A 27,729-nucleotide genomic window follows, 5' to 3' on the forward strand; every position below is an offset into this window, starting at 1 on the left:
GTCTTTTTTTTTTTTTTTGAGACAGAGTCTCACTCTGTTGCCCGGGCTAGAGTGAGTGCCGTGGCGTCAGCCTAGCTCACAGCAACCTCAAACTCCTGGGCTCAAGCGATCCTCCTGCCTCAGCCTCCCGAGTAGCTGGGACTACAGGAATGCACCACCATGCCCGGCTAATTTTTTCTATATATATATATTTTAGTTGGCCATATAATTTCTTTCTATTTTTAGTAGAGACGGGGTCTCGCTCTTGCTCAGGCTGGTCTCGAACTCCTGACCTCGAGCGATCCACCCGCCTTGGCCTCCCAGAGTGCTAGGATTACAGGCGTGAGCCACCGCGCCCGGCCGAGAATGTGTCTTACCTTTGGTGGTATATGTCAAAGGAGCACCAAACAGGTGCTGCTTACCCCTCTATAATCTGAAGATTTTTTGGTTTTTTTGAGACAGCCTCACTCTGTTACCCCAGGTAAGAGTGCAGTGGCATCACCATAGCTCACTGCAACCTCCAACTCCTGGCCTCAAGTGATCCTCCTGCCTCAGCTTACCCCCAAGTAGCTGGGGCTACAGGTGTGTGCCACTGTGCCTGGCTAATTTTTCTATTTTTAGTAGAGATGGAGTCTCACTCTTGCTTAGGCTGGTCTTGAACTGAGCTCAAGGGATCCTCCCACCTCAGCCTCCCAGAGTACTAGGATTACAGGAGTGAGCTACCGCGCCCGGCCCCTAAAGTTTTTAATAAAAAAAAAAGGCTCATTCTGTTTTTATTTACAGCCACAGCTTGGTTCACCCAGGCTGGTCCAAGGTAAAATCAAAAGATAAACACAATGATACAGAGCTCACAATCACTCCGTCCCTTTGACTTTGTCCTGTAGTCAAGCTCATCATGCCTGGCCGCTCCTCCTCGCTGAAGAATTTTCTCTGAGAGGAAGTTCCTCAGTCTCTCAGAAAGAAAATCTTACAATGTCAAAATTCCCATACGGCCACAGCTTTTTCTCAAGTTGAGAATCTGCAACACATGTAAAATGATTTGCCTGGAAAAGAAGTTCCCTAATAAAGGCCCCATCCAGATCTATCATAATTCTCCATTTCTATCGAGCTAAGTTTACAAATGAAGGTCAAAAGGCCCCATAAGCATAAATAAGTTCCTTATCTTTCCAAGGAACCCTCTGAAGGTGCATTTGCTGTAGAAAAGCACAACCGAATCTTTGTTCAGCCACCCTCAGGGACGTGCACAGTGACTTACTCAAAAATGATTCTAAGTACGATGGTGCTCTATCGCTAATTCAGAAATAAACAAACAAACAAAAAAACTCTACACGTGTACAGTTAAAGAGCATTATTCTCAATTCTGAAACAAATTAATGATTACGAGAATACTAAATTTTACATTTTCAGTCCTATCTCCGTCTTTACCTTATAGTAACAAAATAATCTAGTTCTTTAAAACACCTTCTTAATTTTAAGTATGCAATTATATTAACACCTAGCTGACTGACCAGCAGAAGTTTTAAATAACCTGGTGAAAAAATATAAAAAGGTAAAACTGACATTTATCTATATTTCTCTGTGATATTTCCTACAAACATGTTTGGAGCCATATAGAAAAGGAGTTCCTGTTCTAAGATACAACTATGTTTCCTCTACCCGAATTGTCTCTCAAGAACTGCCAGGCAAAACGCTGTTTATAGTAACTGCACTTTATTACTGATTGACTGATTTATTTATTTATTTATTTATTTATTTTTTTTAAGAGACAAGGTCTTGCTCTGTCACCCAGGCTGGAGCACAGTAGCTCAATTATAGTTCACTGCAGCCTCAAACTCCTTAGGTCAAGCGAGCTTCTTGCCTCAGCCTTCCAAGTAGCAGCGACTACAGGCATATGCCACCAAGCCCAGCTGAATTTTTTTTTTTTTTTTAATTTCTTTTAGAGATGAGGTCTCACTACGTTGCCCAGGCTGGCCCCAAAATCATTACCTCAAGCAATCCTCTTGCCTCAGCCTCCTGAGTCTCTGGTATAATAGGCACGAACCATGTTATTAATAGCAAACTTTGTCATCTCTCTTCAGTCTTTCTATCCCAGCACTTCAAGTATTAGACCAACAGAAATCACTACTAAAATAGTAAAGGAACAGGATTTTTCACATTGCTTTTCTTTGTAAAATAATTTACTTTGCCAAATATTTGGATACCTACTATGTATCAAGTATTGCATGATGGACACTGGGAAATAAGGCCACAGTCACTATCCTCAAGGAGCTTTTACAGCCACAGAGACAAACACGCAAGTAATCTTTACACAGTACAGTAATTACTATGGTGGAAGAAGGCACAAAGTATCCTGGGAACACAGAGGAGTGGAAAAGTGAGGAAGGAGGGATGCACGATTCCCCAGGTAGGCACGAGAGATGCGACCGCAGTGAGGAGTCAGAACTTGCCAAGCCAGAGAATGGATTTCCAGACAGAGGGAAGAGCAAGCCAACACATGGCTACCATTTACTCAGTGTTCATTAAAGGTACTTTGTTAAATATTTTACATATATTATCTCATTAGTCCACACAAGAATTCCAAAAAGATACTCAGTTTTAGAGAAGTTAGGTAACCTGCGTAGGGACACTCAAACTCAAATTCTCAGTACTGGAGCTCAGATTTAGGAAACCGGCTTATTCAGATGCAAAGTTCCGGGGCAATCACACTACTCCATACTGTTCCCATCCTATGCAAAGCAGAAAGGTGAGAGAGAATGCGCCACAAAAGACAATGCTTCTCACCTCTGACCATGTATCAGAATTACTTGAGGAGTTCTCCTTAAATACCAACGTCTATACTCCATTCTAGAAGGTTCTAATTTAAGAAGTGGGCCTGGGTATTAAAAAGCAAACAAAAAACTCCCCAGGTTGAGAAATACATATGTCTTCAGTTGAGAAGCAGTGTTAGGATATTTACAAGCGGTTAAAATATACGTGGGTGGGGGATGATAAGGCTAAAGTTACAGACAGAAGATCACAGAGGACCTTGTATCTGTCCCCTTCCTAACAGAATAAAATTCATAAACAGTACACTTGTTGCCCTCACCTTCTTGTGTTTTATTTTCTCTTTAATCCACTGTAGTCAGGCTTTCTTACTCAGTCCACTGCAATTCCGACAGAAGCAATCCAAAGAATGTATCAGTCCTCACTTTTCTTGAACTCTCTCCAATATCTGACATTAGTGATTTCTTTCTGAAACGCCCTCCTGTAACAGCACTCTTCTGCTCTCTCCTACCCCATAACCATGTCTTTTCATTCCCCCAAACCTTTAATATTAGAGTACCCAGAGAGTCTGTCCTTGATCCCCTTCTATTCTCACTCTCAATCTTCCCCTGGGCATTCCCACCAATCCCATGACTTTACCTATGACCCGTATGCTGCAGACTTTCAGACCAATTCAGACTCAGCCTGGTTTGATCTGAAGCTCCAAATAATTACTGAACATCTCTGTTATCTCCCGTAGGAGGTCTCAAACCCGTTCTAAAACCGATTTCTCCTCTCCCCATCCTGCTCCTTAATAATGCACTATTATACATAGAGTTACCCAAATCAGAAACGTAGAAACCATCTAACGTCTGCTTTATTCTTGACCCAGTCCAAGCCTGTTCCCAACAAGTAAAAGACAGGAAGATTCTGCCAGACCTGCTCTGGTGCTACTGCAGAGGCTCAAGGAACTTAAGGATGGTGCATCTTGGCCAACTGCAGCACCTGGGGCTGAGAGACAATAATTCCAAGAATAGGTTTGGACAGAGTGAGGTAGATAATACAAAAGGGCAGGCAAACAGGTGAGTCAGGATATAAAGGATAGGCAGGTGAATATCAAGGAAAAACCCAAGAGAGGAGGTTCAAAGGCCAGTCCAGGGGCAAAATGCAAAGAACCAAGGCTACTTCATGGTCCCCTTGGCTGCCAGAAATGATGAACAAGAGTCGGTGGTACACACCTGTAGTCCCAGCTACTTGAGAGGCTAAAGGTGAGGATTGCTGGAGCCCAGGAGCTTGAGGCCAGCCTAGGCAACATAGCTTTTTAAAGAGAGCCTGTCTCTTTAAAAAAACAATACAAAACAAGAATACACACACATGATTCCACTCAAAAGTTGTTCAAAAGCAGGAAGAACAAACATATGTTGATAGAAGCAAAACAGCGGTTTCCTTTGGGAAAGTATATTGACTGGGAAGAGGAAAGGGGGAGTTTCTGCAGTGCTGGTAAAACTGTATATCTATATAATATATTGTGATATACATAAATATGCTTGTAAAATTTATTCTGGCTACATACTTAGGGTATGTGGACTTTACTGGATGTGTTTTACAGTCAAAGTTAAAAAAAAAATGTCTGGTGGGGGACAGACATTCCCTCTCCAATCAATGAACATGTTGGATCGATTCCATCTCCTGCATGTCTCACTATCCCATCTCCTGCTGCCACCTGACCTCACACCCGGACCACTCTGTTTGCTTCTTATAACCAAAACCGTATCTCCTGGTTTCCCTACTATCTTAATACAAGCATCAATAGTCTTATTTTTCACATGGAAAAGTATCCATGGTCCAAACAAAATGTGTGTTTACCCCACCTATCATCTTCAAAATGCTCACATAGTTATCTTTATAAAACTGATCTTATTTACAGGTTTTAAAACCTCCAATGGTTCTGCTTTACTTACAAGATGGCGTCCAAATCCCTTAAATGATCCAACCCTGCTACTACATCCAGCTTCGTCATTCAATCTCCAACATCACGTGCCACCACCCCAAACATCCCAAAAACACACCCCAAAGTGTTTTGCAACCTTTTTTTTCATTCTCACTCCCTCCCAAAGAACCTTGTGGACAATTTTTCCTAATTGCTGCCTTACCCCCCAATTAAAAACTAAGAAGTAAGATTCTGTCAGTTCAGGTTGAGTTTTGGAGGACCACAAACCATCGTAATAGCTACTGCGATTTTTTCACACCCCCTAAAAACTAATTTTTGCCACTTTTAGGGCGACAGCAGTTCCATCAGGAATGCCAGCTCCAGATTTACCAATCAGCTTCTTGCTCGACAAATGTACCCGGCTCACAACCACCAGCGCCTTTGCTTCTGCTTCTCTCAGCTTGGAATGACCTCCCTTCTGTGTAACATCCAGACATCAATTTGTGACTTTTAAGACTGAATTCCATGCGACTCCAAGAAGCCTTTCCTTTCCCCACCTTGCAGGTCCAAAGCCCTATTCACACTTTTATCAGAAACCTTAACATTTTACTACATTTATGTTTTCATATCTGTCTCCCAAATCGCTGAACAACAGGGATCATGTCCAGTTCCTCACTACAACCTTGGCTGTTATTAACAGTATCATGGCAGACATATTACTTGTTAAATGAATGGGTAAATTAATGTTATCATCTGGGCAAGGCAATCATAAATCTCAGTTCACCTAGGATAGTCCCTCTATAATATGTTATTCTGGCATAAATATTAACAGCTTCTCTTTTAATTCCCCCAAATTATTTAGATGTAACTTATATTACTAATCTCTATCTAAGCAGTGGGAAATAAATTCTGAGCAAGGGTAGAATATGATCAGATCTGAGTAATTAAAAAGATAACTCTACAGCAACATGACTACAAATAAAATGACTCAAGAAAAAATCCAGGGGTAGAAATAATAAAAGGTCCTAAACTAAAATAGCAGAACTGGTCAGGAAGAGACAAAGAATCAGGAGGTAAAATCAACAGGTTTAGTGGCCAGTTGGATATAAAGATGGAGATACCAGGAGGAACCAAGAGTAAAAACACAAAGCTGGGTACAGTGACACACACTTGTGGCCCCAGCTACTAGAGAGGCTGAGGCAAGAGGATTGCTTGAGCCCAGGAGTTGGGAGTCCAACCTAGACAACCAAGCAAGACTCTGTCTCTTAAAAATAACCAAGCAAACAAAAAAGAGTAAAAACCCACAAACTCCTGGAGAAAGCAACTGCACTAGCCACCAAGACAATATCAAGGAGGGGGAATAATGATGGCTTTCAATTTACGATAAGTGATTGAAGAACCTGGAGGACAATTCTTTTTTTTTTTTTTTTTGAGACAAAGTCTCACTCTGTCACCCTGGCTAGAGTCCAGTGGTGTCATCATAGCTCACTGTAACGTCAAATTCCTGGGCTCAAGCAGTCATCCTGCCTCAGCCTCTTGAGTAGCTGGGACCACAAGCGCATGCCACCACGCCCAGCTAATTTTCCTATTTTTAGTAGAGAGGGGGTCTCACTCTTGCTCAGGCTGGTCTTGAACCTGGAGGACAATGTGATTGTTAGATATATGATATATGGATCTGAAACACATAAAAGGGGGTAAGTTGAAATATATAGTCCTCGGAGGTATCAGCCTGTAACAGTCTGATGAATAAGACTGCCCAAGATATAAAGTCTGCCTTTCTAATGAATAGAAAGTATTATGTTTTAAATACATGAAGACTTTACAAAACACACTCCCAAATTGCGCTTTTATAAGACATTTACTGATCACTTAATATGTACAAAACATGGTGTTAAGCACAGAGAGGGAAATAAACCACAAGAGAAATAAACGGAGCTCACTCTGAAGTAAAAAAAGAAGGGAGAAAAAATGATGTTGAATATGAACTGAACTGACAAACAGTCTCAATTTTCACTGTGGCTTCTGTAAGTAATTTTGGCATAATGACACAAAATAAGTACAGGCATATCTCATTTTTATTGAGATTCACAAATATTGAGTTTTTGACAAACTGGAGGTTTGTGGCAACCCTGCATCAAGCAAGTCTATTGGCACCATTTTTCCAAGAGCATCTATGTGTCACATTTTGGTAATTCTCACAATACTTCAAACATTTTCATTATTATATTTGCAGGGTAACCTGTGATCAGTGATCTTTTATGTTACCGTGGTAACTGGCACCACAAGAACCATGTCCTTGTTACTGGTGACTGTCGTGTGTTCTGACTGCTGCACGGGCTGCGCCTCCGTCTCTCCCTCTCCTCAGGCCTCCCTATTCCCCGAGACACTGCAATATGGACATTGGGCCAATTAATAATCCTGCGATGGCCTCTAAGTGTTCAAGTGCAAGGAAGAGTCACACTTCTCTCACTTTAAAATCACAAACTAGAAATGATTACACTTAGTGAGGAAGGCAAGTCAAAAGCCGCAAAGGCAAAAGGTGGGCCTCTTGCACCAAACAGCCAGGTTGTGAATACCTACGAAAATTTCTTGGAGGAAATTAAAGCGCTACTCCATTGAACATACAAATGATAAGAAAGCTGAAGGGTTACTGCTGCTATGGGGAAAATCTGAGTGCTGAATAGAAGACCAAACCAGCCACAACACTCCCTTTAAGCCAAAGCCTAATCTACAGGAATGGCCTAACTCTCTTCAATCCTACGGAGGCTCAGAGAAATGAGAAAGCTGCGAGAGAGAAGCTGAAAGCTAGGAGAGGCTGGTTCATGAGGTTTAAGGAAAGAAGACATCTCCATGATATGAAAGTTCAAGGTGAAACAGCAAGTTACCCGTAAGACCTATCTACACTAAACAATGGAGTTTCAAAGTAGAAAAATTAGCCTTATATAGAAAGAAGATGCCCTCCAGGATTTTCATAGCTAGAGGGAAGTAAATGCCTAGCTTCAAAGCTTCAAAGGACAGGCTGACTGTCATGTTAAGGGCCAATGGAGCTGGTGACTTGAAGCTGAAGCCAATGCTCCTTTACCATTCTGGAAAGCACAGGGCCCTTAAGAATGATACTAAACCTGCTCTGCTGTGCTCTGTAAATGAACCAGCAAAGCCTGGATGGCAGTTTATCTGTTTACAGCATGGTTTACTGAATGTGTTTTAAGCCCACTGTTAAGATCTACTCTTCCCCCCCCCCAAAAAAAAGAGAGATTCTTTTTACAATTACTGCTCATGGACAATGCACCTCGTCACCCAACAGCTCTGATGGAAATGCGCAGATTTATCTTCTTTTCACACCTGCTAAAACATCCATGCCGCAGCCCATGGATCAAGGAGTAACTTCAACCTTCAGGTCTTAAAAAATACATTTTGTCAGGCAATAATTGCCATAGCTAGTGATTCCTCTGATGCTCTGGGCAAAGTATCAATAAATTGAAAACCCTCTGGAAAGGATTCATCATTCTAGCTGCCATTAAGAACATTCATGAATCATGGATAGAGGTCAAATATCAACAACACAGGAATTTGAAAGAAATGGATTCCAACTCTCACGGATAACTGAGGAGTTCAAGACTTCCGTGGAGGATATAACTGCAGATGCGGAGGAACCAGGAGAGAATTAGAACGTTAAGTGGAGCCTTCTTTAAGTAATGTTGAAAAGTAAAACACACACTACACGTTGTCAGCCTTGCACAGGATTTTCTCACACTTTAAAAGCCATGGGAGAATTCGTGCGCTCAGAGTGAATGCTTCCAATTAGCTCACACGGTGCCAATAAGCATCACGGGGAATTGAGGACACCTGGGGATATAAACGCGGCTCTCAAAAAGGGGACTCTGGAAAGTGGGAGAATTTGCCTGGTTCCTACGCAAAGACCAGGATCTCCAGTAACAACATGGATTTATCATGGCTTCGATCACAGTTTCAATCGTCACGTCCCAAACGGGCAGCCCGAAGTTACTCAGACCTACTATGCGACACACTTAAGTCTGAAAAACTCAAAAGTGAAATGGGAAGAATTAACAGAAGCATTTCATTTACTACAATTATAAACAAGACAATCTAACAATCCATTCAGGTCGCTGTCAGTTTGTTTTTTGGTTTAGGAAACTTAGCGATTATTAAAGAAACTTCTCCAAATCAGGGAAACCTTCCCCAATCTAAGCATACCCACAGGACACGCTACGAGCTTCAGTTATACGCCAGGAAACGAGCTTTCAAGTCAGATGAAAACCCGTTAAGCCGATCCCCATGACTGCTAACCCGACAGAGCAACTCCAGCTCCGAGCACAAAATGTTATAAATGTCGCCCTGACGGTCTGAAAAAGCACCTACATCTTTAAACACCCGCCGCGGAATCCGTCATCCGGCTGCACACAGTTTGAAACCTCATCTTTTCGCGGCAGTTGCGCGCCGTTTCAGGGACGCTCGCAGTTTCTCAGCGACGCCGCCGCCACCGCCCCCTCCCCGTCCCTGCCCGGTTTTCCACGGGCCGCTCGGCCGCGGGCGACGCCACCGAGGGCCACGCTTCGCCCGACTCAGAAACACGGTGTGGCGGCGGCGCCTCCCGGAACGACACCAGGAAGTGCCCGGCGCAGGCGGGCGTGCGGGGAGGACCGCGCCGCCGGCAGGAAAGGCGGTCGCCACCCCGCCCGCAGCACGGGCCTGAGTCAGGCCCGGAGACCAGGAGCAGACACCCGCAGCAGGTGCGGGGCTCCGGCACCGGGACAGGCGCCGCGGGTCTCGGGACGCCGAGGGGACGCCGGGGGGACGCCGACCGCTGTGCTGGGAGGCGCGCCGGGGCCAAGTGGCCTTACCTCGGGGGTCCGCTCGGGCGGCTTCTTCCTCAGCGCCTGCCTGGCGCCGGGCTCCACGGGCGAGTTCATGGCCGCGGTGCGGGCGGTCCCCAGCCCGCTCTCAGCAGCCCACGCGACCGCTCATTCGCCCCCGGTCGGGGGTGCGCCCCCTCCCAGGGAGGGAACTCGGGGCCGTTGAGGGGCCGGAACTCGGGCAAACAACCCTTCGCAACGCCCGCCCGGGGCCTCAGCCCACGCGCGACTGGCCGGAGAGAAGCCCGCGCGGGGGCGGGGGCAGCGAGTGCGCACGCGCGGCACGCACACGCAGCACGCACGCGCAGGCTAACGACCGCCCAAGGGCGTGACTCCGCGGTGACGTAAGAACTGGGGTGGTGTCGTTAGGCCTTTTTCCAGCCCTGTGTGAGATTTGAACACACGTCGCGAGACCTCACGTGAACTCGTCCCGGGAGCCGCCTTAGTTGTGGCTCCGGCCTCCCCAGCTTCCGCCGGAGGGAACGGAAGCGCGCTGCGAGGGCCGAGCAAACCTTGCTCTGCGGGGCAGAGCCCCGGGCGCCATCCGGAAGTCCCGGGCGTGGCCGAGCCGGTTTGCGCTGCGTCTCCGAGAACGTGCGGAAGTTGCAGCCGCCAGTCGGCAAACGAGGAAGTGGACGCACACTCTTCCCTGCATCTACTTTAATAAGACGAAATCTCCCGTGAAAGCTGCGCGAGAGAAATGCTTGCTTCGTTCACGACGACGTGCGGACACCGCGGCAGAGAAAGCAAAGCTTCAGGAGCGAAGCCGGACGGGCAGCGCCGGTACCGCCTGTCGCGGAGCCGAGTCGGCGCCGGGTTCGGTAGCCGGCGCCGGGTCAGCCGTCCCGCCCGGCGTCCGCCCTCGGGCCGCGGACTCGAGAAGCGGCCGCTGTCGCGCTGGTTCTTACACTCTGGTCTGCTTCCCGGCAGACCGAATAAAGCCAATTTCGCCTTGTTTATTTACCTTGGGAGGTACATTTACCGCCTCTCGGGCCTTGTAATGATGGCTGATGTCAATATGGGCTGTGTTTTCCGTTAGTCCTGGGGATTGCCCAAACTTGCAGTTTACAACATACTGTTAGGACATCTCTTTTTCAAGTATAGGGCAACAATCTTACCAGGGAAATTGTGGCTCACCCATTCTAGAAATAAGTTGTGGAAAAAAAATCACAAGGCGTTACAGACCCATTTTCCGCCCCATTGTGTGTGTGTGTGTGTGTGTGTGTGTGTAGACATTGCCTCTTAAACGTCTGCTGAGGATCACAGAAAAAGGTTACCTTTCAATTCTTTAAGTTTCAATGTCCAGAGTGACATCAGTATTTTGAAAGAGAGAAAAGGAACCAAAGCATAATCACCGTGAACTTGGACTTGAGTGGCAAACAGACCTGAACTTGTCTTTAATAGACCACTTCTAGTTAAGTGACCTGGGGAAGTTATTTAATATTACTGAACTTAAGTTTCCCTATCTGTAAAATGGCAGCAGTAAAGGGCCTATTGCTTAGGGATTCGCTTACAATATAACCAGCCCCCCATTAAACAAATGTCAATGACCTCTAATCCTCTCCCTTAACTACTTGACTTTCTGAGCTATTTCCCAGAAATGGTAGATTTGCTGAAAGACAAAGGACTTAAGGCCCCTGGGCAAGATTCCTGAAGCCAAGAATCACCATCTCCCACCATCAGCCCCAAAACACATGACCTGCCCCAGTGCACTCCCCCCCCCCCAAAAATTAGGTCATTAAGTATGAAATGTCCGATTTCAAAACAAAAGCATCTCAAGAAGTACAATTAATCAAAGTATGTGCCTGAACAACTGACACAGTTGTGCATCTTAAACGTAGCTTTCATATGCCAGCAGCGGAGAAGTCTGAAGAGCCAGTGGCGATGAAATTGCTAAAGACATTTTCCACAGCTTGTCGAGAATTGAATATTTTTCCTTGCAAGAAGTGGTCCAAAGCCTGGAAGAAGTCGTAGTCAGTTGGTGCAAGGTCTGGTGAATACAGTGGATGACAGAGAGTTTCTCTGTCCAGCCTCTGTAGTTTGTACATGTGATCCAGCACTGTCTTGCAAGAGGATTGGCCTGTCTCTGTTGACCAGTCTTGGCTGCTTAATCGCAAGTGTCCTCACCGTTCATCCAATTGGTTGCAGTAGACATCTGTAATTGGCCAGGTTTCATGAAGCTGTAGTGGATAATACCAGTGCTAGACCACCAAACAGACACCATTAGCTTTTTTTTTAATTCAGGTTTAGACTATGTTTGAGTACTTCACCTTTGTGCTGAATGCTTTCAATTGTCTAAAGGAATCCATTTGTCATCACAGATAATAACATGGTGTAGAAATGGCTCACCTTTATGTTATGACAGCAAAGAAAGGCAAGCTTCGAGACAATTTCTCTTCTGACGCTCGTTTAATTCATGCAGTAGCCATCTATCCAGCTTCTTTACCTTGCCCGTTTGTTTCAAATGGTCCAATATTGTTGGAATAGTAATGCCAAACCTTGCTGCTAATTCATGTTTAGGTTGAGATGGATTTGATTCCACTATAGCTTTCAGCTCATTATCCACCTTGGTCTCAGGTTGCCCGCCTGGCTCATTTTTAAGATTAAAATTACCAGAACGGAACTTCTCAAACCATCCACATGCTGTGTGTTCATTAGCCACATCCTTTCCAAACACTTTGTTGGTATTTCAAGCTGTCCACGTTGCCTTGGTTCCATGATGGAACTCATTAGAAAATGACTCTTCCCTTTTGCAGCCATCGCTGAAGCGGCAGCAGCCAAAACGAAGTTCAATCCCTTTGTGACTTGTGAGCAAAGCAAGAACCACAAAAGGCATTTCGATGCACCTTCCCACATTTGCAGGGAGATGGTTCTGGGACAATATAAAGGTCAGCAAACTTGCAAAGCAGTCAGGTTTACAGGAAGAAATATGTCATCTGCATTGAACAGGTGCGGCAGGAAGAGGCCAATGGCACCACTGCCCACGTGGGCACTCACCCCAGCAAGGTGGTTATTACTAGGCTTAACCTGGGCAAAGACCACAGAAAGATCCTTGAATGGAAAGCCAAGTCCACCAAGTAGGAAAGGAAAAGGGCAAGTACAAGGAAGAAACAATTGAGTAGATGCAGGAATAAAATAATCTTATGTACAACTTTCATTAAAAAATACTAAAATGAAAAAAAAGAAAATAACTTGAATTTGTGACTTATCCATGGTTTTACAAAAATTGCTCTAAAATTTTTTTGAAAGATTATCACAAGCCAACCTGTGTGTTTGAAAGAATGAGGATGTACCTTTACAACAGAAATAAAACAAGAATCAAAGTGAAATGTCAGCAATACCAACTGTCAAACTTAGCACCTAAGGAAATCTGACATTTCATACTTAATAACCTAATAGTTACACCATGACCTGCCCCAAGGCCCGTGGTTCTTCCTCTAAAACCCCAGGATCTCCTTTAGTTAGACACATGGATTTCAGAGAGCTGCTCCAGTTCTCCTGATGTCTGTTGTATTAAAAATTCCTTTCTTCCTTGACAATCCTCAATAATTACATCTTTGTGCGATAACAAACAGACCTAGACCAAAACCCCTTGTGGTTTGGACAGTACTAAGATTACATGGGGGGCCAGGTGTGGTGGCTCACCCATGTATTCCTAGCGCTCTGGGAGCCCGAGGCAGGAGAATCACTTGATCCCAGGAGCTTGAGACCAGCCTCAACACAGCGAGACCTCTGTCTCTACAAAAAATTAGCTGGGTGGTGGTGCACACCTGTAGCCCCAGCTGCTCAGGAGGCTGAGGTTACCGTGAGCTATGACCGTGCCACTGCACTCTAGCCCAGGCAATAGAGTAAGACCCTGTCTCATCCCCCACCACAACCCGCCAAAAAAGATCTATGTCTTGACTATTTCACAAGAGAAAATGAAGTATACAAAAGTAACTTTTTTTTTTTTTTTTTTGAGACAGTGTCACTCTGTTGCCCAGGCTAGAGTGCCGTGGCGTCAGCCTAGCTCACAACAACCTCAATGCTCTGGGCTCAAGCAATCCTCCTGCCTCAGCCTCCCGAGTAGCTGGGACTACAGGCATGGGCCACCACGCCCAGCTCATTTCTTCTATTTTTAGTTGTCTGGCTAATTTCTTTCTATTTTTAGTGCAGACGAACTCCTGACCTCAAGTGATCCTCCCACCTCGGCCACCCAGAGTGCTAGGATTACAGGTGTGAGCCACCATGCCCAGCCTACAAAAGTAACTTAATTAGGCTTTATCATGAGACAGCAACAGTAAAAACAGTACATTAATATCCATGTGACTATACATTTTCAAAATCTATTTTGTCCTTTACTATCTTGTGTAATGCTGTTGTGTCTGGAACAAAAGTAAGGAGAGGCAGTAAAAGTTCTAACAGCTACCAGCATTAACTTGTATCTGAAAGAAAAAAATTAATGGCTTGAATGCAAGTAATTTATTAAATTGTGGGAAAATAAAAACATGGTTATATATTTTAAATAATTAGTTTAGCTCCTTGTTTTTGTTATACTACTACATGACGGCACATTACATGTAAGTAAATCTATATATGCATATATAAATTTTTTTGGTCTATCTCCTCCACCAGAGGGAAAATATGTAAACTCCATGAGAACAAAACAATGTTTGTGTCATTTACTGCCATATCCCTGGCACCCAAACAGATGCCTAGCACATAATAGGCGCTCAATAAATACTTGCTGAATGACAAATGGAACTATCTAAGGACTGACTTACTCTGACTTTGCTATCAGAAAGATAGCACTTGGTTGTTCTCCAGTGGCGAAAAGCATGTCTGGCTAGATACCTGTCGCATTAGGCAAAACTGAATGCTTGTTAAGCAGACATAATCATCTGGCCATCTTTCCAGAATTAACTGCAAACCAAAAAAAAGCGTGGGGGTAAACAGCACTTGGAAGGAAGTAAGGAATTGACACTTGGGGAAGGTTGGAGATTTAGTCACCAGTAGTAGAAAAATAAGAGCATTTTCTGGCTCTAAGTAAGGTCAGTTGTTATCACTGAATCAGAATCTTGGCTTGGGGTCTAGGAATTCATATTTTCAAAAGCTATGCAGGTGTTTCTAAACGCAACCAGGTCTGAGAACCACTGAAAACTCACTCAGGTTCCGGACTGATCCGATCCGTTTTAGCTCCAGCCCCTGCACTGCAGTGAAGGAAGGTGTTGAGGGCCCGCCCACGCCTCACGAGAGGGGTAGCGCAAGTCTGAGGAAATGATACCTTCTTCGTATGAACACATTTCGTCAACAGTTTTTTTCTTCCCCCGTGAGACAGTTTAGGAAAGGACTAACTGCCTTTACTAGTAATCGGAGTGTAAGCACTGATGTGAATACAAGGGCATGTTTTTAAGACCATCCTTACATTAAGACAGTCACTTGGAACGGAGGGAGGCTCGAGCCTCAACTGCACACTCACCTTAGAGACGAGACAGGTTTGTCCACGGGAGGTCACATCAGACAGGGTCGCGGTGTTGAGGGGTTTGTTCTGTGCAGTTTGGGTCCGGTCGAGGGGCTGCACTTGGGGATCTGCAGGGCCACGTGTGGCCCAGAGGCTGCAGGTTCCCCACCTGTGGGCGCCGGAGGTTCCTTCGAAAAGCAAGGTGAGAAGGGGACCTAGTCTCCTGGTTCCCTGGGGGACAGTTAGCGCACACGGGTTTTGAGAAAGATTTCTCCAGACAAAGTCTAGGTTAGGAAGAAGCAGTTTATTTACTTTTCCTAGGTGTTAATAGGGCCGGAAAAAGAGAGAGGGGAGCTGTGTGGCCAGGCACTCGAAGGAGCAGGGAGGCGCCACACACAGAGGCCAAGAGGCTGGTCGGTTTTTATGGGGACAAAGTGACAGAAAAAAAATATCGATTGCTGTGAGAAACTGCGGCATCTCCTGCTTTCCTCCTGGCAGCCAGACAACGACAGAAGCTGGGACAGGACGTCAGAGGCCGAGGGCTGGCTCTCCCGCCTGTCCTCGGAGAGGGGATCGCCGCAGGGCCTGGAGACTCGGCTGGGGCCTGCGGCTCCCACCCTGCTCACTCTGGAACTCTGCAAAAGCAGATTCTCAAAGCAATCTTGAAAGAGAGGTTTAGCTCTCTTTTCTATCTGTTCCGCTCTTTTTAGAAGTTGTGCAGAACAGAACTGCTGCAGGGTGCCTGTTAGTGAGAACTCAGGACTGACTAACTGTTACTCGGAAATTGTGGGATTAGGTATTTTCCGGTTAATTTTGCAAGGCTGCCCCTTTCAGAGAGGTGGTACCTGAGCACATGCCTTAAGACCAAGAGGCCCACCAAAGTTCTCCTGACAAACAATGGGTGGCAATTTCACATACTTTTTAAAAATCTGTGTTGGACTGCTTGTATTTTCTTTTTTTAGTGAAGTCTCAATCTGAAACTAGAGCACACATGGCCTGGCCCACAGCCAGCTCTAGAGAGCAAGGGCAGGAAGCACGACACCCCTCCTGTCCCCTGTCCCCCTGGCTGAGCCTTTCCCACTCAGAGCCACAATCTGCCCTCCCCCACCTTGCACCTTCAGCTCAGGGTTGGCCCCACTTGTCCCCCGGCCCCCGGCCCCTCCCTTCCACGTTGGCAAAGACCAATGAAGAAATCCCGGATATCCTCACAGCACATCTCTGACCACGGGCCGGTTGGGAAACCACTCTGGTCCGAGAGACAAGACGGACCACGTAGGAAAGGACGTATGACTTCAGATAATCACGTTAAATTCTCTGTATCTCCGTTTCTCATTAGCAAAATCAGTCCTCCGTTCTTCTCAGAAATGTTGCCAACTATAAACCTCTACTTTATCTGATGGTTGCTTCCCAAATACTTGATACTTCCTGTCTGTTTAAAGCAGACCACTTATTTCCTTCAGTTAAATGTAAGAGTAATACATGTAATAATGCTCCGAAGAGCCCCTCGTCTAGTCTTGCCCTTAGCCTGCCGGAATCAGCCTGGCCTGCGAAGGCAGCTTCCCAGAAAGCCCACTCAGGGCCGGCCCACGGCTGCAGAGCAAGCGCTAAGCACTGACGGAAGAGCTGGCTGCCCCAGCCGCAGATGAGGACAGACCTGCTCAGAGCCAGATGCAAATCAGTGAACAAACCAGGATAGAACCGAAACAACTGGCCATCTTTTTGTTTAAATGTAAAGTCTATAGTAATCTCTACCGGATACAATGGGCTTACCTGCTTTACATGGGTTCTTCTGGGTTTTAGTTTATTGAGGTCAGTTTGCTTTCATAAATGCATTTAAGGACATTTTCAATCTGTCACTGTGAGGATTAGGTCAGGCATCAGAAGATACCACTATAGTTTTGAATGTTTATTTTTTTTAAATTTATTTATTTAGACAAGAGTCTCACATCAGCCTAGCTCACAGCAACTTCAAACTCCTGGGCTCAAGAGATCCTCCTGCCTCAGCCTCCTGAGTAACGGGGACTACAGGCGTGTGCCACCACGCCTGATTAATTTCTTTCTATTTTTTAGTAGAGATGGGGTCTCGCTCTTGCTCAGGCTGGTCTCAAACTCCTGACCTTGAGTGATCCACCCGCCTCGGCCTCCCAGAGTGCTGGGATTACAGGCGTGAGCCACTGCGCCCGGCCACCACAGTATTTTTTGTTACTATGTTTTTATTCATGAGAACATATGTTAAAAATTCTCCCCAAACAGGTGGGGGCCACAAGAGGAAGTCTGGACAGATCACCTGGTAATAGAAGCAGCCAAAAATTATTGAGCAGTTGGGCTGTGCCAGCATTTAGCTAACTTTCTTGATAGTCATTATTTCACTTGATTCTCCCAACAAACTCCTGAAGTAGATTCTACTAAATTACCAATATGGAAAGTGTCAAACCTTGGACACAAATCCAAGTGAGACGTCTGACACCAGAGTCCACACACAATGTCACATATACCTTGTCAACGCGTGAAAGAAAGACCAACATCATCCATCAAATTGACATGTGTATTTATTGCACAAATTTCCCCTAGAACTGGGAGGTTATTATAATACAGGTGTACATTTGAGAAATGTATACAGACAAGGAATAAGTATGTACATTTTACATATCCACGATCTAAATAACTTAGAGAAAGCAGAACATTCTCATAAGACATCTACTAGAAGTAGGCATTGTGTAAAATCTGGGTTTTTAGTAATCATCCCCCAGAGTATGCCAATTCCAACAAAATGAAATCTGCGCTAGTATGTTTTATTGCACTTAACATTTTCAAACTCAAAATTAAGACGTATTAATAAAGGCCAGGAATATTTAAAATCAAACCAATTAGTTTATATACAAGAAAAAATTAGTTTTAATTCTATAATTTAAAAGATCCCTTTTTCATTTCCTGTTCCAACAAACAGGTTTTTCTGATATGTAACACCTACCTGTCTGTACCATAAATTGAAAAAAATTATTTCAAACAGGCTATAAAACTCCTTCCATATTCATCATCATGACCACACTTTTAAGAAGTAGCAGCTCATTCCTTGGGCTTTGTGTAAGGAAAGAATGACTATAATGAAGGTAATAGAAATCACAGAAGGTTAGGAATTATAAAACTCAGGAATCCTGTACGGATTAATGACTCCTTAGGAAGCTACGGGCCTTTTCCTTTCCAGCAAAGCTTAAAGTATAACAGTAGCATGAGCCATCCACTTATCGAAGACTAGAATTTCTAAATGGCATTTTATCAGACATTTCAAATAGATAGAGAATAGTTTGATGATTAAGGAAACACCCAGAAACAGGTATTATCTACCTGATACATATTATTCTGAGCTATAATCAAAAAATAATGTACAATGGCACACATATGAACTTTTCTATGTTCTGAATTCTTCCCAAGAGACTGACTCATAGTATTTCAAATTAGACAACAGAAGAATTTTATTAATGAATAAAATAGAAAATTAAGCCAAAGGAAATAAACATTCTTTGGCAGCAAGTCATCCATGGGAGACTCAGGTACTAACCGAGACCAGCCAAGAGGACACGGGCCAAACAGACCAATTTCAGGTTTACATTCCATTAAAGTAACTATTTCTTCTTTGTCTAGTTGGAGATTTCTTGAACACATAATGAGCAAGGCAAAATGTAACCCAATGTTATAAATTCAAGTTCAAAAGCTAAACAAACCACAGAAATTTCCCATTAATTACTGAAAATTTAAACAGCAAGAATGGATGTGTATTAGATAGTTAATGTATTTAATAATTAAATAGTGGGTTTTTTTAGTTAATCAATTAATTAGGATAAAAATAGTCAATGAAAGCAGAAACCAACTCTACTTCTGGCATCCAAAGTACCTTAGACTAGATAAGCCAAGAATCAACTATAATGTGGTTTTCAAGTGAACTGAGGTAGTAGAGCGTACTGAAAACTTGGCCTCCCCACGTTTGTGTTCACATCACGTGCAGGAGCTTGGTTCCATGTAGCCTTCCTCACGAGCAACACTCCACACTATACACAAAGTCAACAACTGAGAAGTGGAAATCTTTGAAAAAAAACCAGCTTTTAGAACAGAGGGGCTCTTAGAGAAAAGAGAATAATTTTAAGAGTTATAAGTTCTATTAGTGTAAATAGAATATTATTAAGCAGTGAAACAAATATTTAGCTCCTATGGTTTTCGGAAGGCCTGATACTGAAAGCAAGGGCCTTGGCTACCTGAGCACTTTTAAAGAAAATAGTATTATTTTTGCCAATGCTTTGGTGTAATTTTAAATTCTAGTTTTCATTTATTAAATTAGTGAATATGTAAATATTAATATTTATATGAATTAGCTCACACTTATAAACAAATGGTATAAAGTAGTATTCTTATTTTTGGAATCTATATTCCTCAGCCTTAAAAAAAGATTGGCTTTACTTACATTTTATAGTGTGTGAAACAAAAAAATCACCAGAAAGTAACATTTCAACATTACCTATAGTTAATAATAGTGGAAAATATTTTTTTAAAAAGGCATGTTACCAATCTTGTATTTCTACCTCTGTTTTTTAAAAAAATAGATACATATGTACAGTTGGGTAGATAATATAACACACATTTACACTCATTATTCTGAGTTTGTTATAATTAACAGGCTGTTCAAAATACTTTGTGAAATAACCAGAAAGTAGCTATTTTGAATTGTAAAACAAAATAACAAATAATCAAGGTTTTATATATCTCTGTACCTTAGAAATAAAGAATTAAAAACTAATAAAATGACTATTTCTGAGCCATAAATCATGAGACATCTGTTGTTATGAATTGTGACAACATTGTAATTCCTTGATAATGTTCATTTTGCAGAAATTTGTAAGTTACACTTTGGCTTTTTCAAATGTTTCCCCCCAAAATTACTTACGTTGCTTTAACTTTACTTGGGTGAAACTCTACACCACCCAGAAGTCCAGTCACAAAGAAGCCACCACCTCATGTCCGCAGACTCCCTAATGCAAGGCGGGAGAGCCTGGGAACGGACTCCTTCAGACGGAAGGCCAACAGGGAAAAACTTCCATAAATCCATGGTGCACACGCTTCCTTGGCTTCTACTTATCCTTCCACCAATTTTTAACACACTTTAGGCATGTTAAAGCAGTATCTGAGCAACATATGGAGAGTGAGTGCTTGCTACAGCAGCCAAAAGAGGAAGATCACTGGATTCAATCCTGAAATAAGGGGGGAAAAAGAAATCTCAGTTCAGACTTTCTGTACCCAGGACGTGAACCCCACAGGTGACGACTGCTCCCTCACAGTCACTGTTCCTCAGCAGTTAAGACCTGTGCCATCTTGGCCAAATGGGAAGTGTTAATAAGAAAGTTGATGACAGCAAAAGTTGGAAATCTTTTAGGAAATAAAAGCCAGAACCCAGAGCCTCTCACTCAAAGGTAACAGAGCCATGGCTGTAGGCAAGTATCTCACTAACCTGTTGATGGAACATGCATTCGGGGCAAGGCACAATGTCTAAAAACTACAATCTAGCGTAAGTATAAGCACAGAATAATAGTATGCACACAGATTGTTTTAGATAACAATGTTTCTACAATAAGATGTACTAGAAGAAGTAAATGCATCCTACACAAATTTATGGAAAAAGAAAAGAAAAAATGCCAATAAAATACAGAAAAAGTTACTCAGACTCACTCATGATTAGAGAAATTTGAATAAAATCAAATGCCATTTTCAGCTAGTAGGTTGGCAAATATTTAAAAATTTGGTAAGAAGAATGTGCTTCTTGCTGTTTGTAGGAATGTACACTGGTCCTTTCTGGATAGCATTCAGTACTAAGTTTCAAGATGTAAGTATCTATAAAAAATTCAAAACACATGCCCTTTAACCAAAAATTCTACTTCAAGGAATTTACCCTACAAATGTCAAAGATTTATATTCATTCTGGGATTGATTTATAATAGCATAAAACTGAAAATAATCTAAATTCTAACATATAATGGAATGCTATACAGCCACTAAGCAGAATGAGATAGAATAGTATATGCTTATATGAACAAACATTCAAGATACATTAAAAGGCAAGTTGCACAATGACATACAGAGTATAAATCAACTTATGTTTTTTACATTATCCTTTAAAAAGTTCTATAAAGAATAAGCAATCCATTAACAATGCTTGGGTGAGGGTTGGAGTTGATAGAAATACAATTACTTACTCTTCATATTATGCCAAAATGCACTGTGAAGTTTGGTTATATGCACGTTATTTTTAAAACTAGTTTAAAAATGTTTTAAAAATAAAGGCATTAAACATACACAATCCGCACTCCCCAGAAAAAAAAAAAGATTATGCCCTGTTACCAATTTCCCAAGTAATGGAAAACAATTCTCTTTGTACTGCTCAAACCAAAAGTTTCATCAGCACTTCAACAACAGCGTGGTATCATGGTCTGTAAACAGGATCTGGAGCCAAGAAGACACAGTCATCCAGATCCCTACTCAGTCCTACCAACGTGTGGCCTCTGGCATGTTAACTCACAGAACCCTCCGTCCCAAACCTGGAACACTGCCTACGTGCTGCAGCATGATTGTAAGAACTGAGAAATATTAATAACACTAATAAAATTTAATTTGGTTTCGGACATACAATAGGTTCTCAGTGATGTTGGTTCCTTTTCTTGTCATACAAGCTGAATGAGACAAAAGTTCTAGCTTGTTTTAGTTTCTTCAATTAGCATTTCAAGAAATGATTCTCTCTCTCACTCTCTCACACGCACACACTCTCACATACACACACAGGCACACACTCTCATGCACACTCACACACACGCGCGCACACACACATACACACACACTCATGCACACTCACACGCGCGCACACACTCACACACGCACACTCACACACACGCACACTCACACACCCATTCACACGTATGCACACACACACTCTCACTCACTCTCACACACACACACACTCACACAAGTGGCTTTAGAACACGCAAGAGTGCCCGCAGGGCAGGACACAGCGGAGCCACACTGCCCCCAGCAGCCCCACGCCTCCTCCAGGCAGCCCCCCTGTAGTGACCGTCTCCTTCCAAGGAGTGACTGCAGAGCGGGATGGGGACACACAGACGATGAGGAAAGGAGTGGTCACACACAGACAATGTACAGCCGCTCACTCAGAGCTCTGTCACTGTAGTCAGATCTCTGGAAAGCAGGGCAGATGCTTGTAATACATATTTAATCGATAAAAATGAGCATGTACTTATTTTTTCTAAGACAAAACTTTAGATTTTAATTCTTTCTGACTCTGTTCTCAACATACTGTGTGTAATGGCACCAGGAAAATGCCTTTCAGGTTAGCAAACGACAGAGAATCTGCTTCTATACCACACGCAGCAGCTTAAATGGTAACAGAGCCCCACTCCCAGCTCCTGACGGGGAAAGACACCTACAAGACAGACAGGCAACTCCGAGGAGCAGGCCCTGCTGAAAGGCAGAGCAGTGAAGCAGCCCGGCCAGAAAAGAACCGGCACGTACCCCAGGACCACGCCCAGCTCCTTGACGTGCACACGCATCTGCCCCCGCAGGTACTCGGACAGCATCTTGCTCTTGAAGTACAGCTCCTGCAGCCGGTCCTCCAGGTGCATCACACACTGCAGTCGGGGCCAAGAACCAGGCACAGAACACGCTCAGCTCGGGGTCACGGCAAATTCCAAAGCAAAACGTTTCTGTCCATTCTATTTAATTACTCCAGCATGAACGAAAATTTGGAGCACATTTTAGAAGTATGTAGTTTTAGCAGTACAGGAATGTAAACCTTTTTCTGACTCATATTGAAGATTAGCTTCTACAGTGTTTTTCTTTTTTTCTTAATTGTGCTAAAATACACGTAACACAAAATTTACCATTTTAACTTTTTTTTTTTTTTTGAGACAGAGTCTTGTTCTGTTGCCCAGCTGGCTGCAGCAGCCTCACGACAGCTCACTGCGGCCTCCAACTCCTGGGCTCCAGTGATCCTCCTGCCTCAGCCTCCCACAGTGCTGCGACTACAGGCGTGATTATGGGCCACACCCAACCCTCAATTTGTTTTTATCCCAAAATTTGAAAAATGTAACATTCTTTTAAGTTGGTACATTTCAAATTTATGTAGATAGGAAAGGCTGTATTCTCCTGTGGAGAGTAAAAAACGGTTTGAAATAGTTCGCAGAGAATGAATGCTCTGCAGTCCTTACTGAAAGAGAGATGTCTCTAAGCTGGAACATTGAAAATTAAAACATTATGTATTTTGTTATCAATTAACTTCCTTTATTAAAATAGGCAATTTTTCATGTGAATTGAAGCTATATTATGTGTGAGGAAAAAACATGAGTGTCAAGTATTAAAAGCATCAAATTCTTGCAGAGTATATTCCTTTCCAATGAAAATCAGCTCTGAATAAAAACCTACTTTATTATTGAGAAAATACAACCAAATGAATTTCTTGGCTCACTTATTGTTTGTGGTGTATGTTTTTTCCATAATGCTTGCTCAGGCTGAAAATACCCAAGAAGAAAATTTTAACATAAACTATACAATTTACCGTATTAGCCATTTGGATGCACACAGTTCAGCGGCATTAAGAGCATTCACAACACTGTGCAACCATCACCCCGTCCACTTCCAGAACACTTTTCCATCATCCCAAACAGAAACTCTGTATCTGCCAATAACTCCACCTTCCCTCCTTCCCACAAGCCACTAACAACTACTATTTCACTTTCTGTCTCTATGAATTTGCCTACTTGATTCTACCGCGTGTAAGTGGAATCATACAGTATTTGTCCTGTTATGTCACAATGTTTTCAAAGTTCATTCACGTTGTACCATCATCAGAATTTCAGTCCTCTTAAAGGCTGAATAAATATAGCTCTGTATGTATTATATCACATTTTGTTTATTCATTCATTTGCTAGACACAATTATTTCTAATTTTTGGCTATTGTGAATAATGCTGCTATGAATATTAGGATACAATTATCTGTTTGAATCCCTGCTTTCAATTTAAGCATAAATGAAGAAGCAGAATTGCTAAATCACGTGGCAATACTATGTTAAGCTTTCTGAGGAACTGCCGAACTCTTCTACAGCTCCTGCACCATTTTACGTTCCCGCCAACAGTGCACGAGGGTGATTTCTCCACATCCTGGCCAACGCTTACTACGTGCTGTGGTTTTGTGACTGTGGCCATCCTTACAGGTATTAAATGGCATCTCAGTGTGGTTTTCCTAATGACTAACGATGCTGAACATACGTGCTCATGTGCTTATTGGCCATCTGTGTATTTTCTTTGGGGAAATGTCTATTCAACTCCTTTGCCCATTTTTAAATCCAATTGTTCACTTTTTGTTGTTGAGGGGTAGGAGTTCTTCATATACTCTGGGTATCAATCCTTTTTCAGATATACGATTTGCAATTCTTTTCTCCCATTCTGTGGGTCATCTTTTTACTCTGTTGACAGCTGATAAATAGACGTTTTAAATTTTGGCAAAGTTTAATTTATCTATTTTTTACTTTTGTTATCTGTGCTGTTGTGATCAAGAATCAACGCTACTATATACACTGTCATGAAGATTATCCCCCCGTTTCCTTGTAAGTTTTATAGTTTTAGCTCTTAAGTTTAGGTCTTTGATCCACTTTGAGTTCAACTTGTGCAGAGCATTAAGGTAAGGGTGCAACTTCATTCTTCTTTTGCACGTAGCTATACAGTTTTCTCAGCATCTTTTGTAGAAAAGATTCCTTTCTCTGTTGAATGGTCTTAGCACCCTTGTTGAAAATCAACTAACTTCACATGTGAGGGTTTATTTTTCTAGATCTCCAGTCTATTCCATTTGTTTAGGTGCCTGTCCTTGTGCCAGTACCATAATGTCTCAATTACTATAGTTCTGCAGTAAGTTTTGAAATCAGAAGTGTGAGTCCTCCAACTTTGTTCTTTTTGAATATTGTTTTGTCTCTTTGAAGTCCCTTGAGATTCCTAATGAATTTTAAAATGAGTTTTTCTGTTTCTGTAAAAAGTGTCATTGGGACTTTGACAGGGATTTCATTGAGTCTGTAGATCACTTTAGGGAGTAACGACATCTTAATAATATTAAGTCTTCCAATCCAGGAACATGGGATGTGCTTCCATTTACTTATGTTCTTCTTTAATTCCTTCCAGTAATGTTTTGCAGTTTATAGTGCTTTTTTGTCTCCTGGGTATTATTCCTAAGTAATTTATTCTCTCTGATGCTATTGTAAGTGGAACTGTTTTCTTAATTTTCTTTTCAGATTGTTCATTGCTAGTGTACATGAAAGCAACTTATTTTTACATGTTTTATAAAATAAAAATTTGTTTAATTTGCCTATTATTAGTTTTTTGGTAGAATGTTTATGTTTTCTACATATACGATCATGTCATCTGTAAACAGAGATGATTTTACTTCTTCCTTTCCAATTTTGAAGATTTTTATTTTTTTTCTTACCCAACTGCTCTGGCCAGGACTTCCAGTACCGTGCTGAACAGAAGTGGTGAAAATGAGCATCACTGTCTTGGTCTTGGTCTTAGGGGAAATGCTGTCAGTCTTTCACTGCTGAGCATGATGTTAGCTCTAGGTGTGCCAAAGATGGCTTGTGTTACGCTGACCTACAGAGCTCTTCAGCTATGCTATTATATTACAGTTCTCTTAACAAGAGGAAGAACCTAGAAAGTTGGAAATGATGTCTTCGGTACGAGGTTATCACTACTACAAAGAGGGGTCACGTGAAGTGACGACACGACAGGTTAAGGGTCCAGAACGCCCTGGACTCTACCAAAGCCTGGTGTCACATGACTGTACTGCACGTGATCAAAAATCCTGGCTGCTGAAATCAGAATATATAAACATGTATATGTTCCCCTCTGTTGTCGCTTGGGCAGCCGTAACAACATATCACAGACTGTGTGGCTTAAACAACACAGGTTTATTTTCTCATGGTTCTGGAGGCTGGAAGTCCAAGATCACAATGCAGCCGCAGCTGGGCTCTAATGCGAGCTCACTTCCCAGCTGGCAGATGGCTGCCTTGTCCCTGTGCTCATACACGGTGGAAAGAGAACAATTTTTCTCTCTCTCCCTCATCTTATCTGGCTACTAATACCACCACGAGGGCCCCATCCTCAAGATCTAATCTAACCACAATTACCTCCCAAAGACCTCATCTCCAAAAACTGTCACACTGAAGGTTAGGGCTCCAGCTCATGAGTCTAGGGGGCACCTCAGTCAGTCAGTCCCTAATACCTTCTTTCAGAGAAACAGTGATGAAACTAGGAGCAGTATTTAATGTAGGCACATATGAAACAGTTTGGTCATCCATCAGAGTGCTCAAAGTAATTCAACCCTTACACATACTTACAAAATTTGGAGATAAGTTATGCTTGTAAAGTTGAAGAGTGGAATGAAGCAGATTGGAAACAAGACTGGAAACCAACACTTCCTTTCCCAGTTTACTGTCTGTCACCCGTCTCTGGCTACTGGCCACTTGAACAGTCCATTTGTCCATGTCAGCTATGATACAGACGGCTTCTGCTATTGGTTCATCCAACACCGGATGCTGGGAAGAAAAGAAGAATTCATCTCATGATAAGAAAATAAAGTTTTCAAAAATAATGCTAATTTTACAATGAAGAGATATCAAACAAAAAGAAAAAAAATTAAAATTCAAAAGCTACTGCCAAAGAATCCCTGATCAAGGAGAATGAATAATTAATTAATAACACATATCCTGAGACATCTCATAGAAATCATCATAGAGACTTTGTATTTATTACCAAGACTTTGTAGTCTTTAATCCAGAACTTAACTTTCACCAGTATTTTGATCATTCATTCATTTGGTGAATTTACTGTCAACTAAGTGCCAGGCAATTAGAAGAAAATGTTTTTTACCTTGAAAGATATAAATATCTCACACGAACAAGTCAATGATAAGATTCCACGCCAACTACCTCAGTACATTAGGCATCAGTAGGAGCTATCACTTGAGATCACGAAGTACCTTGCTGCCTATGTGCACTAGATTTTTCTTTTTGTTTAGACAGGGTCTGCCTCTGTTGCCCAGGCTGGAGTGCAGTGGAGTCAGCACAGCTCACTGCAGCCTCCAACCCCTGGGCTCAAGCGATCCACTTGCCGCAGCCCCGCAAGTAGCTATGACTACAGCGGGCACCACCTCATCCAGCTTATTTTTACATTTTTTTGTAGAGAGGTGGCCTTGCTATGCTGCCCAGGCTGGGGATCTCTTTATTTCACCAAGACATATATCCAGAGCATGACTCGAGCAGGTAAAAGGGGACAAGTCCACACGCACTGACGTGGTTTCCAGGACACACTGGTAAATGAAACAAAGGTCCCCATACAGACACATATTATATCTCAATTACGTTTCTAAAAATTCAGATCTACAGCCAAGTGAAAATGTAAAAAAATAAAAAAACCCTCAAGTTCTTTATCATGAAGATTTCTGTGAGGAAGTAGGAATAGAATTAAGAGTATGAAGAAGGACTTCTACTTTTTGCCCTGTGTATCTTTATATTGTTTGAATTTTTATCACAAGCATTTATCAAAATGATACTTTTATAACAAAAACATTTAAGATATAGTGAAAAGTAATATTTTAACTCCTATGGACATCCTGAAGAAAGGGCCCACCAGGTCCGCAGCTGTGTCCTTGGCACGTGGTTTCCACACAAGA

General features: G+C 42.6%; 2 protein-coding genes and 1 pseudogene across 9 annotated transcripts in view; 1 reads left to right on the top strand and 2 right to left on the bottom strand.

The window, feature by feature from the left end:
- RAPGEF6 (Rap guanine nucleotide exchange factor 6) overlaps nucleotides 1-9,706 on the bottom strand; it is a 169,134-nt gene extending 159,428 nt beyond the window's left edge. For all 5 annotated transcript variants that reach the window (XM_069483583.1, XM_069483584.1, XM_069483581.1 and 2 more), the window contains exon 1: nucleotides 9,514-9,706. In XM_069483583.1, coding sequence (XP_069339684.1) covers nucleotides 9,514-9,582 — 69 coding nt within the window. In that variant the 5' untranslated portion in view covers nucleotides 9,583-9,706. The remainder of the gene's footprint in view (nucleotides 1-9,513) is intronic.
- Nucleotides 9,707-10,543: 837 nt separating this feature from the next.
- Nucleotides 10,544-12,659, top strand: LOC138393266 (large ribosomal subunit protein uL24-like; annotated as a pseudogene).
- Nucleotides 12,660-19,540: 6,881 nt separating this feature from the next.
- FNIP1 (folliculin interacting protein 1) overlaps nucleotides 19,541-27,729 on the bottom strand; it is a 120,228-nt gene continuing 112,039 nt past the window's right edge. For all 4 annotated transcript variants that reach the window (XM_069483589.1, XM_069483588.1, XM_069483587.1 and 1 more), the window contains 3 exons: nucleotides 26,396-26,593; nucleotides 22,529-22,644; nucleotides 19,541-20,205 (listed from right to left, as the gene is read on the bottom strand). In XM_069483589.1, the coding sequence (XP_069339690.1) occupies nucleotides 20,127-20,205; nucleotides 22,529-22,644; nucleotides 26,396-26,593 (393 nt within the window). In that variant the 3' untranslated portion in view covers nucleotides 19,541-20,126. The remainder of the gene's footprint in view (nucleotides 20,206-22,528; nucleotides 22,645-26,395; nucleotides 26,594-27,729) is intronic.

Source organism: Eulemur rufifrons, chromosome 10 (genome assembly GCF_041146395.1).
Source record: "Eulemur rufifrons isolate Redbay chromosome 10, OSU_ERuf_1, whole genome shotgun sequence".
Classification (NCBI taxonomy): domain Eukaryota; kingdom Metazoa; phylum Chordata; class Mammalia; order Primates; family Lemuridae; genus Eulemur; species Eulemur rufifrons.